The 24,153-nt window shown below is 37.9% G+C and overlaps 1 protein-coding gene across 11 annotated transcripts in view; it reads right to left on the bottom strand.

The window, feature by feature from the left end:
• Positions 1-626: 626 nt before the first annotated feature.
• KATNAL1 (katanin catalytic subunit A1 like 1) overlaps positions 627-24,153 on the bottom strand; it is a 92,582-nt gene continuing 69,055 nt past the window's right edge. For 10 of the 11 annotated variants that reach the window (XM_061133625.1, XM_061133623.1, XM_061133621.1 and 7 more), the window contains 7 exons: positions 19,381-19,508; positions 18,887-18,992; positions 15,297-15,455; positions 14,454-14,580; positions 12,278-12,412; positions 6,416-6,542; positions 627-5,255 (listed from right to left, as the gene is read on the bottom strand). In XM_061133625.1, the coding sequence (XP_060989608.1) occupies positions 5,057-5,255; positions 6,416-6,542; positions 12,278-12,412; positions 14,454-14,580; positions 15,297-15,455; positions 18,887-18,992; positions 19,381-19,508 (981 nt within the window). In that variant the 3' untranslated portion in view covers positions 627-5,056. The remainder of the gene's footprint in view (positions 5,256-6,415; positions 6,543-12,277; positions 12,413-14,453; positions 14,581-15,296; positions 15,456-18,886; positions 18,993-19,380; positions 19,509-24,153) is intronic. The other variant, XM_061133627.1, reaches the window with a different exon arrangement.

Below are 24,153 nucleotides of genomic sequence, written 5' to 3'. Positions count from 1 at the left end.
TTTAGGTCAGTGACGCTATCCGTGTGACACTGTAACGGTGGGTTTATGACATGATGCTTTTGTCAAACCCGGTGAACTGAAATGTAACCTGTAAACTTTAGTAATAATCAATACTGACCCAACTAACACAAGTCAATCACACTGAAGTGAAGATACTGATAAAAGGGGAAATGGCAGGGTGGGGTGAGGATGGAAGAAGTGTATGAGAACTCTACTGACACACAAGCTTAATTTTTCTGTAAACATAAAGCTGCTCAAAAAATAAAGCCTATGAATTTTTTAAAAGATAGTTTTGGGGGATTCATAAAATAAGACATAGTCACCAAGAAAGTTCACCTTATGGAACACCCACTTTGCAAAATGGTCCTACACAAGGAAGACAAATGTATTTGTTAAAACAGAATTAACTGAAAAGCCATTCTTATCTTACCTGTATCAAGCTTGAAGTTATTAGCATAATGCATGGCAAACACAAAATAACAGGTTTACAATATGTGATTTTATAAGGACTAAAACTCTGGAAAAAGTCATCCCTTGTAGCGAGGGATCTGTTACTCCCACTGGTAGCAATAAGTGGACCGGAAACTGTAGATCAAACATGAACCACAGAGAGAACACCGACAAGCCACGCTCTAGAAATTTATTACCAAATTACACTCTACGCACAGACACAGCTCAGCTCGTGAAACTGGCGGCCTGGCCACACAAAATGTGAGGAGAAGCACATCCAATAAACACAATTTGGAAACATCTTTTTAAGTTAGGTTCAAACACTGGGACACAGACACTGAAACAAAAATCTTAACAGAACACCAACGGTCACAGCACAGAGCGCTCTTCCTGGACGCTGTGTCCACACAGCATTAACCGAAGGCATCAGTTGCTGCCGTGCGAATGGACGTGTCACACACCCCCCTCTCCGTGTTGTCACGAAGCACTCAGGTCCTTGTACAGGAAGGGTTAGGTCCTTGCCACACGAGTGTGTGTTTATGAAGCTATTGAGAAGGTGCACTGTGTCTGAAACTTCTTGAATGGAAGCACCGGTGGTGAAGCTGCCGTGACAGAGGGGGGAAGACTAACGTAGACGTTCGCAGAGGCTTCACCTGGAGGGTGTGGCTTTGCCAGAGGAAGAACAACCAGCATCTTCAATTAAACTTTCAGTGTTAAAAAAAAAAATAGTGAGTGAGAGAGGAGAAAGAAGGAAGCGATTCAAGAGACAAATCTGCCTAGATGATGAACTGAATTTCAACATGGTTCAGTTCATTCCCACGTGAAACTAAGCTTGTTGAACTGAGGTAGACTCCAGAAATAACATGTGCAAAGACTCAGGTTTTCCAAAGGGTAATATTTAGTCATTTCAGAGCTTGCAGAACAAAAGTGTGTTTTATAATTTTGAACATAAAATCAGAGTCCTTTCACAGGAGGAAAACCTCCATATTAATTTCCTATTTGTTGTGCCAAATTTCCATAAATGTACAGAAACGTACACACTGCTGGTGACAAAGCAGAATCTAGGTTATTTTTATACATATAAAATAAAATCAATCAAGAAATGAGAAAGGTAAAATAAAAAAACTAAATCTGATGACATTACCTTCATATTTTTCCCGTTTTTATTAACAAGTCAACTGGAAATTAAGAAATATCCCTAAAGAGTTGTCCAGAGCCCAAAAAAACTAATAAAAATGCAAAGAATTTTTGTCAATTTGTGAATGTTTAAAAACATAAGTGTTACTTAGGGGCTTTATTTTTTAAATATTCATATTGTTTCCACAAGAGAAAACAACATTAAAAGCAAATGTCCTAAAAAATTAAATAAATAAGCATAAAAAGCCTAATTTAAAAGCATAAATAAGTAAACACAGTAATTATAATGTGGTTTTTAGCTTTTTCTGAAAAAAAGTTAGCAGCAATGAGACTAAAACATTTGGGGTTTAAACATCTGAATTCCTCCAGTATGCCTTCCAACTGTAATTCCTACCCTTTTCTATTGTGACAGATTTTTAAATTCACATAAATATTATGTACATCACAAAGTAAGTGTATATATAGTATATAAACAAATCTATACAATCAAAACAGTTATGGAACAGAAGATACAAAACGAATGTTAAAAGAATGATTACCATTGCTTCCTTATGTGGTTAAAGTGTCCCTTTCTTGGAAAAGGCCGGCAATTACCCTTAGCATTCTATGCCTATCACACAGGAAATACCCTAAGGTGACTTATCGTTCGCAAAGAGAAAAGGAAGTGTGGGAATCTATTATGCCAAGACTCAATGATCAAGACAACCCGGAAGGAGCCAAAGCCCACAGGACAAGCAATGCCTGCCTCATCCTTCACTGGACCTCAAAGTCCTTAGGAGTCAGCAGAGTAAAAACAGAACTGTGTCAGCTGATCTGTGATTCTCATCATGGATTCAGCAGCGTATACAGAAACCTCCCAGGAAGGAATTCAAACAAACTCAAGCTGTTCAAAACCTACAGTATCAATAATGTCATGTTTCAAAGAGTCAGCCTACATGTAGCAAAGTGGAAGAGTGACAATTACATTGAAAATCTGGGCGGTGTATTTTTCCTGGTGTAGCAGCTATATGTTTGTTTACAGTAGATTCACCAGACACTTGCTCATTTTTTTTGAATAATTAGTGATTTCAGCCTACTTTTTTGACAGTCAAGTATCACATCATAAAAAGTGCAATCTCCAGAGCTCAAACAAAGCCGCCACTGGCAGCTAGAACATAGCATGCTACTTCTTCCAAGCTGTCCTGGCATTTTTGAAGGCAGAGGTCCAAGCCCAACATGTATCTGGTCATTCTGGAATGCTCACGATGCTGCTGACTAGAAGACAAAATCTGGGATGCCAACGTCTACTTTCTACTTGGATTTCTAGAAGGTTTCAGCCATTTGTCTGGCACATTTCATGAATATTAATTTCCTTTTAAAAACAAAGGAACTATGCAAGCAAAATGTTTGCTATAAACATGTAACAGTTTACAGGTTCTCCATAATTACATGTGTACATGTTCACAATAAACATGTAGCTTGGGAAATGGCAAAAATGGTTCTTGAAAACATCCAGGTCTATAATAGTTGTATTGTTCAACAAAATGGATTCCAGTTCTAATTTTAAAGCAAATTTAAAGAGAGAAAAACTTTCATATATTATCTTTTCAAAGCACACACAGGTTACTGTGCCTTTCATTTTCATTAGCTAGAGCCAGGATCCTTTAAGGGGGTTAACACCTACAAAGCATTCACCATCCTCTGACAGAGAAACCAGGGAAGTAAAAAAGAGCACACGACTGACAGAACACAGTAAAGACAAGCTCCCAGGAACTAATCAACTGACAGTTTTTTTTAAAAAATCACAATTACCATGTTATTATGCATGAAGAAGTCAGGAAAAATTGAAACATGAGCCAAGACAAATAACATAAAACCTAGAAATATGGTCTAACTAATCAACTAACATATACAAAATTTTTGGCAATCAAAACACTAAGGTTTTAATGATGACTCCTAGAACTTAAGGAAAAAAATAAGCTACTGCCTGGCAATAGTCTGCAAGATGATGTTAGTGGGATTATTTCTTTATTTTAAAAGTTCATGAATAAAAGGAATTAAGGTGAACTAATTCAATTAAAATAAAATCATGCTATCTCATGATTTTAACTCTTAAACTCTATGCCTCAGAGGAAAGGGGGAGGGTGATTTAAAGCATCAGATGAATACTGCAGTTCAGAGTCAGACTTACCTAAAAATTATATAGTTCTTAGTAGGGGAAAAGCTCCTAAGCAAGTTGCTAAAAGTTATCTTCAACTGTCAAAAAAGCTGTATTATTTTTAGTTAAACTAGTAGCTACTGTCTAAAATTGAAAATTCAGGATACCATCCAATACAAATTTTTGTAAAGCTTGACTATCAAAGCACAGGTTGCCCAGTCAAAATAATGCAATTTTTAAAAACTAACATTCGACTACTCATAACTAGATACACAACCTCTCTTTTTCTGGCCTCCTTCTTGTTTAATTCCTGCTGAAGTGAATGAGCAAGGCCGATTTCTAACCTAACCTTAGTGTGCGTACAAGGACTCAACCTAGACAAGGAATGGTTTCTAAATGTTCAACTGAACATCATTCATTACGCACGATGCTGTTTTGTTAATAAACAAGCTGTCCAGAAAACCATAAAGAGTTTGCTTTGTTTTGCATTAGCCACAAGAGAGTGGACTTGTTTAGAATACCAAAGCATTTATTTAGAATATGAAAGGCAAATTCAGCAAAAAACAATGTTAGAGCAAGGGTTGATCTGTTGAACTTATTGAAAGAAGAGTGAAAACAAACTCAGAAGTCTAGAACGAAGAGGAAGTTCTTATGCAAACATGATACTTTTCCTGCCCTTCCAATATGAAGTACTGCCAGCAAAAATACTCCAGATCAGAGGAGCCACCTGGCAAGATGATTCAAAAACCACAAAGCATGAAGCTATATACCCCCACAAAGCTCAATAAGTGATTAAATAGCTAGCAGAGGAAATGGTGAGGGAAGAAAAGGTAAACGGTGTTAACAGCCTCTAACAGTAGTGGTTGAATGCTGAAGGTTTAACTAGCAGATTCATTATTTAATCCAAAACTATCACTCTTCAAAACAAGGAACAGATCTGATACAAACCCAGTTTTGATGCTAAAAGTCAACAGAAAAGGTCCTTCATGTTCAGAGCTAAGAAGAGGGAAAAAAATGCAAAGTCAGAAACAGAGTTCCTTCTAGATGTTCTGTAAACAAGTTTCTACAACAGCACATGGGTCACTTTCTTCAGCCCTCCATACTCTGGTGTGGGTGTGCAATTGTAACGCATGGATAATGAATGTCAGGCTCTCTATGTAGGCTTTTCTTATTTCTCTACTACATGTATACTCTTTACGGTTTTAAATTGTTTTCCTTTCAGAGAAAAATCTCTCCAATGAAAAGTTCCAAACCTGTTTAAAAAAAAAAATTGCTGGAATTTCTTCACATTTTATAGACAAAAATACCAGAAATGAAAGAGCTGACAGAAATTCAAGCAGATCCAAATTCTACCATCCACTTTTCATATTTCTCTAAGTCTGCTGCAGAGACAGACTTTGCGATTTTCTTAAGAGCCAACTCAAAGTCTCCTCTGGTCACGGGCATCTGAAGCTCCTCTTTAGAGAGTGCACGGATCTCTTCTGGACTGAGACCATTGATTCGCCGTCTCATGGCCATTAAGGATGCATCCCTAAAAACATACCAGGATCAGTGAGAATTTACTGCTGTGAATGTGTCAGACACATTCGATTATGATAAAGTTAAGGGAACACATTCAAAAGATCATTTTTACATGTTTTTACGACGCCACTCAGAATTTTCCACTTCAGACATCCTGAGGGTTCAGGAAAGGTGAAGACAGGATGGTAAGGACTTAAACATAAAAGGGGCTGTTGGTGAATCCTAAAAGTCTAGGTTGGGCTCAGATGGTGCTGAATTTTCTTTTCCCTCACTTGCTCTTCACAGACAGCCCAGTAGTCTAGGAAACTGAAGGGGAATTATGAAATACTGAATTGCAGATTTGGAAATAAATATAAGGCTAATGTTAGAATAACTTAAATCTTGTGCCAGTTTGTCTACAATCTAAGCAGAGGAAGAAAAGTCAAGAACCTTTCTCCTTGGAGCATGAATACATGTACACACAGTAGATATGGAATTCCCCACAGGGAATATTTGTGGGCAAGTAACGAAGTAAAATCTGACTTCTCCAGATCCTATTTTCAACTCTATTCTTGATCACTTATAAATAATTATGTAGGTTAAGTAGACAATGAGTGCTCACAAGATAGCGAACAGGCAGCCAAGCCAATCAAAACTTCACATTTTTATACATTTTACTATAGTAATAGTAGAAGCTATTATGAGCTTACTGAGTGCCACTAAACTTAGATGCATAGAAAAGTAATCATAGAAAAAAGGAGTAACATAGAGATCACGGTTTTTACTAATGTCAATTTAAGTGTCGTCAGGAAAGTTAAGTACTAAAAAAAATCCTCTTGAGTGATGTGAACTGTCTAAAAGTTATGTTACTAAACTGAAAGGGAAATTTACATATATATATATATATGTAAAATTGATCACTTTTCTTCATATGTGTGCAGTAAAATGATGCCAACCCAAACCAAATGATATTATTTTATGTTGATGTAGCAAGGCTCCAATTTAGGGCTAAATTAATCTCAGGTTGTCGAAGTCATTATTACCAAGTTAGGCAATACAATTTCTTAAAAATAAAAGGTTATACAAGGTGAACATATTGTTATATAACTATCCATCTAACGATGACCAGTGAAGTTTCACAGAAAACAACAAATACAAAAAGGTCACAGACCATTAAAAAAAAAAAAATACCTGCAAACGTTAGTTATATCAGCACCAGAGTAGCCCTCAATCTTCTCTGCTATATCTTCCAGTTGAATATCTGGATCCAACTCAACTTCACGAAGATTGATTTTCAGAAGCTCAGTTCTTCCTTTTGCTGTTAAAAGATTTTTCTGCTATTGTAGATATTTTACTTTACAAACCATTTTGTTAAGAAATCATCTATTAACATTCAGGAAATGAAACAAGAGTCTAATGCAAAGAATAGTAAATAACTCTGAGTCTACAGATAACTACTGATATACCCCATGACTCGTGGAAGCATGTAACTTCCTGTGTGCCTTAGCTGCAATGACTAATAACTGAAACAAAACTCGGAGTTTTCCTAAAAGATTGTGAAGACACTTGCCATGAGAACAAAGGGTCTGAGATCCTTTATGAAAAATAAAAACATTAGTATTCTAGCACCAGAAATGCTTTTGTAAAAACAAAAATGTATTTAGCCTAGTTTTATGAAACTAGAGTGCATGGAGTATAACTCCTGAGTTACTCTGCTCATCTTTTAGTATGACACAGCAAAAACTTTCTAGAACTCTAATCGGTATTTTTTTTTAAATCTAGTTTTCTTTTCCTAGAAATCAGCAATTGGCACAAAACGCTTATTAATATATATATTTTTTTACTTGGAGAGCCAGCGCACAGACATTCGTTGTTCCAATGTGACTGAAAATGCATATGAAGTAAGCCGAAACAAACTACAGACTTTTTAATGTAACCAATCTTGCTGTTTTACCACCAGCTTTTGTGACAAATCTGCTTAATACAGCACATTAAGATGATGCAAAATTAGTTCAGATGTGGCTCTCAATTATTTTCTAACAGGCAAAATGAAATTTAATTCTCTCAATTTTTATTTTGAAAATTTAAATTTTCAAGTAAAAACAGAATCAGTGAATGCCATCTACCTTTTCTTTAGATCCCCCAATTGTTACCCAGTTATCACCCCCTTGCCTTCTCCTCTACTCCCCTACCTTATCAACTGTGAGGAGCTATAGGCATCACAACACTGTACCTTAAATTACTCAGCAGTGTCTCCTAGGAACAAAGTTATCCATACAATCATCTCACTAAGCAGGAAATTTAACACTGGTACGTGAGGATTATCTAATACACAATCCAGACTGAAATGTCCACATTTGTCCCGGGCTTTCATTCCTTTCTTAAAGACCTAAATTACAGATAGCATTGAGTTACTGTCTCCTTAGTCTTCTTCAGTCTAAAACAGTTCCCCAGTATTGTTCTGTTTGTGCCGTCCTTCACAACACTGACAATTCTCCCTCAGATGGTCTTACAGAGTTAAGGCATTCCAATAAAACACTCCATCAGGTACATTTGAACCTGACAGGCAGACAGATATGAAAATATTAATGGAAAGAACCAAGAATAACCAAGACACTCCGGAAGAAAAATGGCAAGGTGGGAGGAACTTCTCTACTACAGAGCAATAAGATTCAAATCTCTGTAATACTCTTGCAGAGGCAGACGAACAGATCAGGATAGAGAATGGGAAGCCCAGAAGCAGAGCAGGGCATTCAGTGTGGACACCTGATTCAGGCAGTGGGAGAAAAGGTGTCTTTTCAATAAATGACACCAGAAGTGACTATTCACAGAAGGAAAAAATTGAAATTGGGTCATACCTCACCATACATAAAAATCAGTGCCAGATGTATTACTGATCTAAATATAAGATGCAAATTCATAAGCATTTCAGAAGATAAAGCAGGAATCTATCCTAATGACCTCAGAGTAGGTATTCATAAGACATAAAAGAAATTGATTACAAACAAAAAGACTAATAAACTGACCATATTAAAATCAGGAACTCCTGTTCATCAAAAGACACGGCTTATAAACTCAGTGAAAACATACAATCTACAGTTTGAGAAATACAACAGACTAAACAAAAAACTTATATCTAAAATAGTTAAAGAATTCCTACAAATCAGTAAGAAAAAGTCGGACCACCTAATAAAAAAATGGGCAAAAAACTTGAATACATATATCACAAAACCCAAATGGCCAATCGATAAAGGAAAAGATGTTCCAATTCCTTAATAGCAAAAGAAAGACAAAGGAAACCACAATAAGCACTGGTACACATTTACAAGTCTGACAAGACTAGGCAATGGAGAAATGTCAACTACGGGAACTCTCATACGCTGCTGGGAGGAGTGTACACTAGAGCAACCACTTTGGAAGACAGACTGGATTTATCTACTGATGTTTCAGCCATGCTACACAACCCAGCAATTCGCTCCGAGGACGGAATGCTCCATCCTGGCCTGAGGAAACTTAGGCACTGGCACCATTATAGCATATAGAAGAATGTTCAGAGCAGCACAGCAGCCTAAAACTGGAAATAAGCATTAACATCCATCAAATAACATGATGGGTAATTGTGGTATGACCACATAATGGACATTATGGGCTGAACTGTGTCCCCGCTAAATTCTTAAGTTGAAACTCTAGGCTCCAATGCAGTTGGTAGTGCTCCACACACAGCAGGTGGATGTTCGTGAATGAACATCACTTTACTCTCTTAGTCCCAGTACTAGAACATCACTGTGTTTGTAAATCAGAATGTTTTACTGTGGCCTGTCCTAAGAACTTAAAACACTGAGTTTAACCTAACGTGATCTTCCACAGAAATAAAACTCCCAACAGCCAACTTTAAGGAACTCTGGGGCATAAGCCTCTCCTACATGAGGGCCTGGTAGGACTTGAAGTTCAGTAGGCAGCACGCTCTTCTCCTCCAGCGACCATGACGTGGGGAAAGTAACTTCTGACACTGGTTCTATCAGTGATTTGTTAGAAGATTCTAAGTAGGATTTATCATCTCTATAAAACCGAATTAATGATACTTAATAACGCTGTGAAAGTATTTAATGAGGGGTTAATGTGGTAACAACAGTATAAAGAACTGTCAACGCTACATGACCAAGTTAATACACATTTGAAATTTAAATAAACACTGTTAGATGGATCACACACTTGTAGTAACAATTCTTCTCGAGTACCCAGGGCTGTCCAGCATGGCGGATAACCAGCATGTGCTCCGGGGCTGGGCACACATCCAGCTCTGCTGCCCTGGGAGGACACCTAACCCTCAGGGCTTCAGGCTCTCACGAGGAAAGGTGAGAAGAGAATCGACCTCACAAGCCTCGCGCCGTGAGCTAACACCTGAAAGGCGCAGCCCACAGGCAGCAGGCAGTAAATGGTCATTGTCCCACCACCCCCACCACCCCCAGTCAATCAACAAACAGGACTAGAGGGTGACAGAGAAAGCCAGAGCCCTTCTATAAAGGACCAACTGGGAGATACAACACAGAGGAAACGGCCAAGGGAGTGACGCCCACACAGGGAGAGGGGCCAGGGCAAAGAAGACCTCAAAGAACTGGTGTGTTCTCAATGACTCAGAAAAACCAATAAAATTTAAATAGAAAGGAAGAGAGAAAACACCCTGGGAAGTGATAGCACTGTAAACCATGACATGGAAGTAGGAAGAAGCACGCGTGAAAAAAAAAGTAAGTAGAAAAGTACAACAGAACACTACGAAATGCAAACAGACACAAAGAGGAAAGATAAGGTATTGAAAAGAGAGCTTAAAAGAAGTACTCTAACCCTGATGTGATAGGAACTAAGAATCATTTGGAGTCTAAGAGACTCTGTGATGCCCTGGTGGTTTAGGTAGGTGAGTCTAAAACCCAAGCATAACTAAATGAAGTGCCGGAGAAAGGTGGTCGTCAGGCTGACAAGAGGTTGCTGCCGTCATTCAGATGCATCAAGTATTCAGTGCACGGCCAAGCTCCACCCGAGCCTGTTGCCTGACTTCCTCCTTCTGTTGACCACGGAAGATGGTAGTCACCAAGATGGTGTGACAGCCTCTCATCCACATGCACTTCTACAACGTGGTGTGCATCCCCACCCACTGGTGGTCTCATTCCCCTCCACTTGAAAATGGGTGGGCTTGTAAATGCTTCTACCTAGGGTACAAAGAGGTGACACTACTTGACCTCCACGGCCAGGTCAAAAAAAACAGTGCACTGTCTACCTTTTCCAGTGGAACAATCACACCTGGGGCCCTGAGCTACCATGTATGAAACGTGATCAGCTGAGGCCGCCATGCCTGAACAAGCCCGGGCCACATGGAATAACCCCAAGTAACACACAGAGGTGCTCCACCTGAGGCCCCAGGTGTCCACCCCAGGTGGAGACACTCCAGAGAGTCAGGCTCCAGCGTGGAGTCACCTCCTCTGCTGACCTTCCAGCTGTGACCCCAGACATGAGGGGACACACACACAGTATCCCTGCAGTGCCCTATCCAAATTCCTGATCCACAGACTCTGTGAGCAAAACAAGACTGTTTGCAATGGCAAGAGTAACCCATCCACTGCCTTTCCTTGCCATCAAGTTCTAATTGCCTCTCAAACTTAAAGAAATCTGCATATTTCTTTATGTAAATTATATAACTTACAATATGTCTTTTTGGGTGGCTTTTCTTGTTTTATCTATTTTCACTCCTGTACTTCTTGCCTTTTCCAACTAAAAACGTCTTTTCATGGCATAGATTTTGTTCATAAAATGTCCTTCAATTTTTTTAACTTTCTAAATCTACTTTTCTTTCCATTCCTTTTACTCTAGATTTCTAAACTGTTCTTTCAGGCCTGTTGTCTTCCCACATTTTCTTTATAGTTCTGTCTCTTCCATACCCTTTACCCATCAGATTCTTCCACACCCTTCTATCCCACCAGATTATCCCACAATAGCTGCCTACTCATTTTCAAGCAGCCATGCCTCTGTTTTCATCCTTCTCTATGGAAATTCAGTGAAAAATGCAACTTCCTCCATGAAGTCTCCCTTCAGCACCTCGGTCAGAATTTACTATTCTTCATTTCCACCCCAAAAGACTACGGGCAACCCCAGTATCACGTGCTCCCTGGTTTCACTGCAGTTAAACTGGGTAGGTGAATGGCTCCCTTCCAACCATACAGAACACTCTCAGGACAAGGGTCACACATCCTTACACTGACACAATACCTAATAACAAATGTCCTGCAAACAGCAAAGAGCTAAATAACACTTGTGACATTAATTAACACAGATGAAAGAAGTTAGAAACAGTGGAGTTCTAATTATGAGTATTTGTTTGGGAGCCCTTTAGGAGAAAGCAATTTCTCCAGTTCTATGGTCATGAGCTACACATGTTCAGACTAGTAATGAGCAAAGAGAAGCACCTAAAAGTCATTACCCACGATGGACATAACCTTTTCATACAGGAAAATAAGTTCAGAAAAAAAATCTCAATAGTCAGCCAGGTCTATGTTCTCCAATATTTCAAAGAAAGCTGAATCTCTGCCTTTGTACCATCCACTTGTATCTTTCCCCCCAAGCTAAGCTTTCCTCAGCAGTTTATAAAATTCTGTCATCAATTATCTTTCTAATTATATATTTTCTGTCTCACAGGAGTACTGGGTAAGTACATCAAGGAGCTAAGCCAGGAGAGAGCACAGTATAAGCACACAAATATCAGCTATTACTACGCCTGGGTCTGGGGCCTCGGGAACACGGGTCACCTGTGAAGTGGGATCAACATTCCCTACCTAACAGGGTTGTATTAGTGTTAAATAAAATAAAGCATGTTCCATGGGGGAAAAAAATACCACCGCCCTGAATGTAAGAAACTTCACTGTAGCCTCTGTCTCCATAAATAGCAAACTGGTTATTTATAAACTTCTATAAGTGAAATGCCAATGGAATGAAGACTTAAAGAAACAGAGAAAGGTAACAAGAAGTAAATGAAAGATCAAAATGGAGTAAAAGAAGGCACCATACCTGTTGGCAGAGGTATATATATCCTTTTTTCTAATCTCCTCCGCAATGCTTCATCAATGTCCCATGGGAAATTAGTGGCAGCCAATACCATGACCATTTTGGAAGGATCATCATTCTCCAAAGCTCCTCCGACTCCTATGGACAACAAGGGTAAAGAAGAGCATTTTTCTTACAGTCCCTTATTCTTTGATTCAACCAATACTTCTAAGCATCAGCTGTAGGCTTGGTGGGAGGCTCAGGGACAAACATGATGTGGTCCTTCCCACCTGTGTGGTGTCAGAAACCAGACAGATCCACAGGTAAAGAAAAGAGAAGACTTCCCATGGTCTATCGCAGAAGTCTAATCTGATAAGAAAATCTAATTTTTTTCTGTAATCTTTTTTGTGTGTTTTTCCTCTGCAAAGAGGAAGCAAGGGAGATTATGCTGTTTTACTACTTTATTTTTTTTTAATCATGAATTTTTTAGTTATTACTCTAATTTGTTTTTCTCAAGAAAGGAGAACAGAATAGGGTTCACATTTATTTAATACTAGCATGCAATCATAATTTTGAGAGACATTATACTGCAATAATTTTGTCCTTATAATTTTAAGTGACTGAGAAAAAATAAACAAGAAATTTAAGAATGAATGTAATAATCAATTGCTACTGAAAATAACCATTTCTTTTTACACAAAACCAAATATATGTACACAGGGTCTACCCTCTCAGAATTAAAATTTTAGAACAAAAAACTAGGTTTACAGAACGGAAACTCTGGAAAATAAACAATAAACAAAAAAAATTATCAAAAACTCACAAACTTTATTGATATGAATTTTGAGTCTGATATAACAAAGTAGTAGATTCAAAACAACTTAATTCAATGGTATTTTCTTAATAAATTACTAAACTCCTATTTCAATTGTTATAAAGAGTTAAGCTGTCCAACTAATGGTCACAAATACCCAGCAATAAAATTCAGCTAATACAAATAATTTTGTATTTGGTGATGTTTTTAAATGTTTTGTGTGTTTTCCTCCACATCCCTGCTTGCAAAAAAATACAACACAGACATTCCTTTCTTTTATACTTCAACAGACATAAAAATGGTAAACTCACTGAGGGAAGGGTCTCCTAGTACTGAATTATTTTATACCTCTTACACTGCCTGGCAATCAGAGTCACATATCTCTAAAAAGTAGCTCTGGGTCCATTACTCTCTTCCTCCAATGGCTCCCCAAAGCCTTTCCTTCTTAATCTGAATAACTTCTACCAATACTTCAAAGCCCCTTGGCTATTCCCTTCTATGACTTCCTTTGTCCGGGTGGTACCCCTCCTATACTGGTTTTCACTACACTCAGAGTTTAGTTGTACTACAGAACTAGCGATACAGTGTACTGGTCTATGAAGTGTCTGCTTCTCAACTAGAGCAGTGGTTCTCAAACTTTTTGGTCTCAGAATCCTTTTTACACCTTTAAAGATTACTGAGCTCCAAAGAGTTTTTGTGTGTTTGGAGTATATCAGTATTCAATACTTATTATTAAAAACTAATACTGAGACTTAAAAAATATTAATTCATTTTAACAATAAAAAATACATTATTTGTTAACATAATTAACATATTTTATGAAAAATAACTGTTTTTTTAAACCAAAAAAAATTAGTAAGAAGGCTGGCATTTTTTTTTTTTTTTTTTTTTGCATCTCTGCAAATCTCTCTAATGTCGACTCAACGGAGAAGAGGTGGATTCTTATATCTGCTTCAGCTTTTTACCTACTGTGATATTCCACATGTCTTATACCCTCTGAAAGTCTCCACTGCTCTACTTACAAGAGAATGAGAGTGAAAAAAGTAAGTAACATCTTGACATTATTATGAAAATAGTTCAGCATCTGTGCACCTTTTAGGAGTTTTAAAGACCCCTGGGACCCTGGACCACATCTCTAAACAGTAAGCCCCTTGAAGGCCACGACATTCCTTTTCTTTGTAACCTCAGAACCTGAAACAGTACAAGTATGTAGCAGACGCCTTCTGAGTGCATGAAGAAATGAACAATTAGGTGGATGAACAAATGACTACAAATAAACTCCAGCGGCCTTCTGGTCCATTCACTAAGAATTTCCAAAAAATCAATTTACACAAAATTCAAAAAGGAACTAGAATAGTTTTGAGGCAGTAATTAAGTATCAATTACCATCCATCTGAATGAGCAGCTCAGACTTCACTCTGCGACTTGCCTCATGTTCATCAGAGGTTCCTCTTCGACTGCAGATAGAATCTATCTCATCGATGAAGATCGTGGTCGGGGCATAAAACCTAGCCTTTGTGAAAATATTTGAAAGAAATCATTTAATGATCTCATAAAATAAACTGAATTTCTAAAATGCCATTTTCCTCCATCTAAAACAACAGTAAAAAAAAGAGCAGACATTTCTCACTGCTTTAATGCCATTCTTTGGTTACTGATATGTTAATCATATCAGAAAAAGGAAAATCCTAAAAATAAAAGATAAGTTATACAGTTGGTGAAGTCAGGTGACAGATTCACGGTCCTATCTTTCTAATTCTGTGTTTGAAAACTTCCATAATACAAAACGCTCCTAAAGATAAATCATCAATGTATCCTCAAATATACATTCCTAAGTAACTATTGCAAATGTTTATGAAAAAGGAACAAACTTTAATAACAGATCAATTCCTAATTGGTTTTCAAAATATATATTAAAATAAACTTCTGCTCAATCAGCTTATTAGAGAGTCAGAAATAGCCTCGAAACTACACACATTTCCCATGTCTTTTCTACCCTCCCTGGATGAGATGCCACAGGGCTTCAATCTCAGAGAGGAATGCAAGCTAAAGACACAAGAGCCATTTCACAAAACTCACCACCCCATGTCTTACTAGTGTCAAGAACTCTGAAACTACAACCACACTTGACCTTTTTTAAAAAGATACCTAGGTGAATGGATCTAGGTTACAGGGATACCATGTCCCTATACAAACAGGACTCTGAAATCCAAACATATCATCACTCACCATTTCAAACAACAGACGAACCAACTTCTCAGATTCCCCTCTATATTTAGATGTCAGTGTGGAAGAGGAGACGTTGAAGAAGGTTGTGCCGCACTCAGTGGCCACGGCTTTAGCCAGCATGGTCTTACCAGTGCCTGGGGGCCCAACCATCAGCACTCCCTGAAATTTCATAAGATGTATTAAGTGATTTATCAGATTAAAATGCTTTCTTATAAAATATCATCAGCTAATAATGTACATGAAACTCTTCCATCAAAAGAGAAGTTCAACTGTCACAGTAAAATCATGGTGCATGTGACACATTTCATTTTATAGAGAGAAAAAACTAAAATGACGAATCACTTCGCAGAATGTCTCAAAGGTATCAGAGGTACTGAGAGCTGGACTAACAATGGGCCTAGACAACAAGGAATCACCTGGGACATCTGGAGAGGACCTGGCAGAAGACAAACATGGATGGTCTTGGGCATAGCTTAAGACTTACTGCTCTGTTTAAGCAATGAAAATACATGACATTTTCTACCACATGGAGCAGAATTATATACCCTTTGCCCTCCTTAGGCACAAAACCTATCCTCCACAACACACAATATATACTTTCAATCAGAAATAAAGATCCATTTTTCAGCTTATAAGGTAGCTAAAATCTACTGGTGATTCAAACAATCAAATTAGCTAGCACTTAAACTGTGCTGGACAGTTAACAGTTTACATAAAATACTGTTAGTAATGAAAAAGCCAAATATAACATAGACAAAAATCTAAATTTTAGTTATTTCTCACCTTTGAAAGCAAATAAATGGAAGTATTCTATAAAAATAAATCGAGGAGTACAAATTATTCAAGAACACTAATTTTCCAGTCCTGAAAACTAGAAGATTTTTAAATACTTACCATTTTCTTCTAATACTTTCAATGAGAGTTCAGATATATACTTAACACTACATTTTTTTGGCCTAATAGTTGGTGATCTTAAGATGAATTCTGAGCTATTTGTTAATAAGCTTTGGAGGAGTTAAACTTTGAAAACTATGTGCATAGCAAAGTTTCATAAACTCTAAATTCAGAAACTGTCCAAACCTGCTTCTAGCTATGGAATTTTGATACCCAGGACAATGAGGGATCAGTAGGATTTAAAACACTAGTTTTATAAAAAAATTTTTTTGCTTTGCAAGAAACCTTTAACTACATGTGACACTGATATTTCAAAAACTGTAAAGACAACCAATGGCACAGGCGCAGCTACAGAAAAGGCCCTGTTTGTCTTCCCACGGTCCTCTCAATGCCCTCAGTTCTCATGTCATTCACATGGCCACGACCAGGAGATGATTTCCAGTGTCAGCATCTGTGCACAAACATAGCTCACAGATACAGGACAGCATTCAAACGCGTCACCCCCTCATGATGTTACTCCATCAACTGTCTCTTCTCTTTCCTGTATCTCCTCTTCTGTTTATTTGAAAAATGATATCCTTCACTTGACCCTACAAATCCTCTAATGATTATCTATCTCTCCCTTTCCCTTCCTGGCCAAGCTTCTTAAAGAAATGTTTTATGCTTACTGTTTCTTCATGAGCTACAGTCTGGCTTCTGCCCCCACTACTTCACAAAAAATACCAAACTGACTAACCCAATGGTCACTTTTTAACTCACAGCTTCTCTCTTCCCTCTGACCTTTGATGCTGCCAATACCCGTTCATTCCCTTCTCCCTGAAACTATTCCTCCCCAGGCTGGTTCTAGGACACAGGACTTGTCATGCTAGGGAGGATACACCTACCATTCCAGGTGTTTTAAAACCCCTTTAAACACCTATTTTTATGAAGGCCTTATTATTTCTTTTAAACATTGTTTTTAAAGTTATAATAAAGGGGGAAATTTATGGTACTATTTCCTAAATTAGTAATCTCTATAACAAATAGATACCTATATCTAAACAAATAGATAGATATCTATAACAAATAGATAATACAAGCACAAGCTGGAATCAAGATTGATGGGAGAAATACCAATAATCTTGGATATGCAGATGACACCACCCTATGGCAGAAAGTGAAAAAGAACTAAAGAGCCTCTTGATGAAAAGTGAAACAGGAGAGTGAAAAAGTTGGCTTAAAGCTCAACATTCAGAAAACTAAGATCATGGCATCCAGTCCCATCACTTCATGGCAAATAGATGGGGAAACAGTGGAAACTGGCTGACTTTATATTTTGGGGGCTCCAAAATCACTGCAGATGGTGATTGCAGCTATGAAGTTAAAAGATGCTTATTCCTTGGGAGGAAAGTTATGACCAACCTAGACAGCACATAAAAGGAAAGACATTACTTTGCCGACAAAGGTCCGTCTAGTCAAAGCTCTGGGTTTTCCAGTAGTCATGTATGGATGTGAGAGTTGGACTATAAAGAAAGCTGAGCACTGAAGAATTGATGCTTTTGAACTGTGGTGTTGGAGAAGACTCTTGAGAGTCCGTTGGACTGCAAGGAGATCCAACCAGTCCATCCTAAAGATCAGTCCTGAATATTCACTGGAAGGACTGATGCTGAAGCTGAAACTCCAATACTCTGGCCACCTGATGCAAAGAACTGACTCATCTGAAAAGATCCTGATGCTGGGAAAGACTGAAGGCAGGAGGATAAGGGGATGACCGAGGATGAGATGGTTGGATGGCATCACCGACTCAATGCACATGAGTTTGAGTAAACTCCGGGAGTTGGCGATGGAGAGGGAGGCCTGGAGTGCTGCAATCCACGGGGTCGCAGAGAGTCAGACATGACTGAGCGACTGAATTGAACTGATAACAAACAGTCTATAGAAGCTTTTAAGTTGTGAGAGGCAATCAAAATGCCATGGTATAAACACACAATTTCTTCTCCTTTCTCCTTTTGGGCACAAACAAGGAGGAGGTATTGAGAACATAAAAGACCTTCCAGCTAGTCTAGAAGGGGCAAAGTAAGATGACGCTTTTATTTCATTCTGCCAGTCAGAGCAAAGCAAGACTCTGCCTATGGCTAAGACCAAAAACAGTTCAGACAGCAGCTATTGGAAGGACTTTTTTAATACACTAGAATGAAAGCACTGAACTTAGGAGGTGTGAGTCCTGGCCAGGCTTTAGACTATAAAGCACAGGGCAAGTTAGAAAGATCTAAACATTCTCATTACCTCTGAGAATTTATACCTGGCCTAGATGAAGTGATCAAAATAATTAATTACCGAGAAACAGGTCAGCTTTTAAAAAGATATTTATTTGATCAAACACTTATTCTATGACTATGTACTAGTACTATTTAATTTGTTTGCTAACTTTCCATTTACAGAAACAGACACCAGGAAAATTCTTAAAACTCATCTCCAGCTCAGCGCCCTTGAGGGAAGTGACTCTAAAGATGACAGCATCAACACTCCCTACCCCTCTCCTGCCAGGCAGAGGCAGCATCTCAACCACAAATCCTTGTCCAGGTACCCGAGGTACACACCAGCCTCCCCCAACCTTTACAGACCATGCTAATAAATGCATAAGGAAACTACAACGCTGGCTTTCTTTATCATGCAAGCTGCAGTTTTATGCCTGTATTATTTTAATAAATTCTCACCTTCCACGGCCTTCTAATCCCTTTGAAAAAGTCAGGCATCCACATGGGAAGGACGACAGCTTCCCTCAGCAACTTCTTAGCTTCTTCCAGATCTGCTATGTCATCCCTTTGGAAGAACAGTCACGTTACAGGCTTATTCGGGGTCACCTTTGATTTATAGTCAATAGCAGTTCTTTGAATTGTTTTTCACTTAGGAAATTATTCTTATAGGAAGAACAGTATTCTAATTTTTACTGTATAAAATGATCAGTGAAAACATACTACAGTTATAAATTAGGACATTATTCAATTATCAACCTTTGTTGGTTACATCAAGATCAAATTAACATGAAAATGTCTTGGCTGTATTCTGAAAGAACAACTGTTCTGCCAGGTCTGCACACTCATATTACGGGTGAAGTCATAATTATTAGGTGAAGGATAGCAAGACAAGACACACCAAGCCAACCTACAGCCTTCTCCGCAGCTGTGATTCAAGAACCTAACAGACTCACCAGTGAACGCTTGGGTTCCTGGAGACGATGTCTCTCTCAAGGGCTTCTACCAGGTCCTTATCATATGCGGCACCATCAAATTTTGGAATTTCACCATCACTTGTACCATCTTGCATATTTTTCCTTCCCTGGGGACAGGTGTAGAAAAAAAAATCAATAACAAGATAGTTTTAATTAACATTATTAAGCTTTCAAAATACTGCAGTGGAACTATTTTAAATGGCTTATTTTTTTTTTAATAGTGTTTTCTAATTACCCCCAAGGCCATCCTCCCCTATCTAATTCATCAGCAATAGATGAACTGGCCAACCTTAGGAGACACTACATTCTTGAGGGGAGAAGTGCACATTAAGACTAAACGATATCTCTTGATATCTCTAAATTTGGGATTGCTAGGGATTTCTGCCACTACTAGAAAATATTTCAAGCGTTAATACAGAGGAAGAAAAAACCGACTTACTGAAAACCTACTGTACAGCAAGAAGTCTCAAATATATTATCTTGTTTAGTTCAACAACCCTAAAGGTAAGGTTGTATTATTACCCTGTTTTTACAGATAAAGAACTGGGACTCAGAAAGTTAATTAAGTTCACAATTATTAAATGTCTGAGTATAGATTTTAACTCAGATCTTCCTGACTGCCCAAACTCATGCTTTTTCACAACATCAGACCACCTCATGCCTCTCTGGGTCATTTTAAAGTTTAAAAGCAGGTTATAGAGGCAGGAAGGGATCAATTAGGAAGATGAGGTTAACATATACACACTACTATATATAAAATAGGTAACCAACAAGGACCTACTAGCACAGGGAACGATACTCAGTATTTTATAATAACCTATAAGGAAAAAGACTGAAAAAATATATATATAAATATCCAAACCTGAATCACTGCTCCGTACCCCTGAAACACATTATACATCAAATATATTTCATTTGAAAAAAAAAAAGAGTAGGTTACATATGGTAGAACTATTACATCCTCCTAAGCATCTAAGAGGCTGCAGATGAGGAAAGACTTGTGACGTTGAACTGCAGCTTACAAAGCTTTTTCCCACTCAGTGTAAGTACACAATTAGGGTTCAGGGTTTCTTCCTAGTAAGGTCCTTGGACCACATCATAAAGTCACTATAATGACAAAGATAAAAGGATCTTTTAAAATAGTATCATTAGGGTCATTAAAGCAATATACTTTACCCCAAATTCTTTATTTAATAACACACTAGCTTGGAAAAAGAAAAAAAAAGAATTACATGCTATGGTTTCTATGGGGTTCTGCCAACATTTACTCAGCTCTGAAGAGCTTTAAATGAGACGTGCTCAGCTGCCAGAAACAGTTCAACCACTAGAACTACTTTAGCAGAGCCAAGCACCTCCCCAGAGCTTCAGCCCCACAGTTACTGTTAAGGCAAAAATGAAGGAAAAATGGTCCAAACACTGATCAATTTCCTAAGCTTCAATATGAAGAGAGAGAACAGGATGAACCTCACCTACCACACTCCATCTGAGATAAACCATAAACTAGACCCTAAGTGCAGAGAGAACTAAATGGCTCCCTGTGGGCTGACGCTCCAGTTCTTTAAGCCACTGGTTAAATGACCAAACAGTACTCTGGTAATTTGACTCCAGAATGAATAATTTACTGTCTCTGGTTAGCATGGTATGAAACTGAATTTTCAGGAAGATTCTTGTACTTCAGATGACAGATCCCAATACTGACAACTTAAAAGGAGTAAATTTCTGGCGTGCCTACGCAACAAATATAACGTCAACAAATTTAAAATAAGCTCAGCCTAGAATCATACTTTATAATAAAGATGGGCCAAGGATAGTCACACTCAAACAGATCACTGCGAACACTCTGTTATCGTTTTTAAAACTCTTCTAAAAATAAGTCAACCAGAGAATGCAACAGAAACTGATATATCTGGGATTTAACAAGCTTTGATATGACATTGTAATTGGAGACTTACCAAAAAAAAAAATTAAAAAATATAGGCAGAGAGTCATTTTAATACGAATATCCAAGTGGTGGGGAGGATTTGATAAACACTATCAAGGGAAAGTAAAAGGTATACACTTGTCCAGAAGCAACAGGAATCATAGGATTTTAAGAAAAATAAATATATGACTATCTATGTCCAAGACATTCTATTGTGCCTTCAGCGTAAGATCAGTGCATGAAAATAAGATTATCTGCTGGACTACTGGCAGGAAGTTAACAAGTAAACCCCAAACACGCACAAACTGTGAAGTGCTGTGAAAAAACCGAGTGGTCAGTATAGTTAAAAGGTACCACGCAAAAAGGAGAGGCTGGAGGGGGCCTCCCCTGGCAGTCCACTAGTTAAGACTCCTACATTCCACTGAAGGGGACACAGGTTTGATCCCTGGTTGGGGAACTAAGATCTTGAATGCTGTGCAGTGTGGCAAAAAAAAAAAATAATAATAAAGCATTTTTAAAAAATAAGAATAGGTTGGGAAGATGGTCAGAAGTCAGCACACTGGGCCCTCTAGCCCATGGGGAGAGGTTTAGATTTTATTCTAAGCAAATGGGGAAATTTTTGAAACTTGCTAAGAAGGGCAATGACAGAATCTGATTTACATGTTAAAATGACCCTTGTAGTTGCTATATGGGAAAAAGGGTGGGGTGGAGAAAGAAGGAAAAGCAGGGAAATAAAAGCCTGTAGCAGCAAAGTCAAGGATCTCAATTCACAGAAGATACGTGGGTAGAAAGTCAGTCAAACCACTTGCCCTCCCACCCAAAGTTTCTCAATAGTACAGATGAGACCTGAATACAAAGTAAGTACTCCAAAGAAGATTCTAGATCTTTTTCAACTCAAAATGGTGAGGTGACTAAAAAGCAAAACTAGGAAACTAAAAATAAATAATCTATTTGGTGATACTGGGAGATCAACAAAATGGGTGACAACTATCCTTCTTAACAAACAGATCAATTAAAATAGGAAATATCAAATATGAGTGAAAAGCTGTGGTTTCAGTTAACCCACTAGATTAACTGCAACCAGAAGAGTGGTTCTCTTTGGGAAAGCAGTAAGTGGCAGAGATCAGAAGGGATCATGAGTATGGCTTCTGAGGAGCTCAGTGTTCTATTTTTGACCCCTGAGCGATAGTCACACGGATTACATGGTAGTTACAGAGGTTGCATGCAATCAGTCCAAGTTGACTCTTACTGGTTTGTAAGAGCCAGTTATCAAATTTTCAGGAATTTTTCAAGCCAACTGTGAAAAACAGCCATTAGTAAAAATTATACAAACTTAGAATAAATTATACTAAAAACAGAAGAAGTAATTACTCGAAACTCCTCACTGCCAACTACTGAACTATCACTGACGTACTAGTACTGCGTCTACGCTGCAGAACGGTAGGCTGCTACTCATGTCAACTCTGAGTTCAGTGATCTCGTGTTGGTAGCCTGGAACCAGTCATAGTGGAAGTGTTTATACCATAGAAACCAGCAAATATTACAAAGTGGGGACTTGATTTCTTGTTCTGTTAACTGTCTAGACTTAAACTAATGGGGGAAACATTAAACTAAAGAGTGTGTCATTTCTATAGTTTTTACGATGTAAATAGCACAAAAAATTAAGGAAATAAGTTTTCAGTATTTGAAAACCATGATATGATTCATCAAAGTTGTTCAAGTGATTGATGGAGGAGTGAAGTTCTGACATATGTTTCTGTTGTTTCATTTTCAACTGACTCACTAATAAAAACAAAGTATCAACCAAATCCTGTCAGAACTACATTCCTAAACATCTGTTAACTGCAACCAAAGGTACCTACAGATGCAAGAGTTAAGCAAACAAAAAGCAGCAAAGGCATCTCATGAGGGTCCATGGGCCCTATAAAAGTTTATAATAAACAGTCTTACCTATTTTATTATTTGTAAATTATACATTGTACATCCTTTATTATCAGATTTATAATAAACTTGTGTGACTATGTATGCATACTTGCATACATATGACTTTTTTTTCCCAAAAAACTAGTTATTAGACATTTACTACTAGTTAGATGATCATCATTCATCAAATACTACCCTTATAATCTATATAGTTTTCTTCAATGAAGAGATTTTTTAGGTCATTGTTCATTTGTATAACTACCGATCCACATTTCTCAAAAGAATACTTCAACCCAGTTTATATCTCTCCATATCAGACATTCCTAGACTTAAGCAAGAGGAAGAAAATATTCAAAAAATGGCCATTTGCTAGTAAGTAATTCAATTAATTACTTCAATCAATTACCAGATAACCATGATGGTGTGATCACTCACCTAATCAGACATCCTGGAGTGTGAAATCAAGGGGGCCTTAGGAAGCATCACTACCAACAAAGCTAGTGGAGGTGATGAAATTCCAGTTAAGCTATTTCAAATCCTAAAAGATGATGCTGTGAAAGTGCTGCACTCAAACATGCCAGCAAATTTGGAAAACTCAGCAGTGGCCACAGGACTGGAAAAGGTCCGTTTTCATTCTTATCCCCAAGAAAGGCAATGCTAAAGACTGTTCAAACTACTGCACAATTGTACTCATCTCACACTAGCAAAGTAATGAAAATTCTCCAAGCTAGGCTTCAATAGTACATGAACTGAGAACTTCCAGATGTTCAAGCTGGATTTAGAAAAGGCAGAGGAACCGGAAATCAAATTGCCAACATTCGCTGGATCGCAGAAAAAGAGAGTTCCAGAAAAACATCTACTTCTGCTTTATTGACTATGCTAAAGCCTTTGTCTATGTGGACCATGAC

Source organism: Dama dama, chromosome 30, assembly GCF_033118175.1.
Source record: "Dama dama isolate Ldn47 chromosome 30, ASM3311817v1, whole genome shotgun sequence".
In the NCBI taxonomy this organism is placed as follows: Eukaryota; Metazoa; Chordata; class Mammalia; order Artiodactyla; family Cervidae; genus Dama; species Dama dama.
This window is presented reverse-complemented; position numbering and strand designations above follow the sequence as displayed.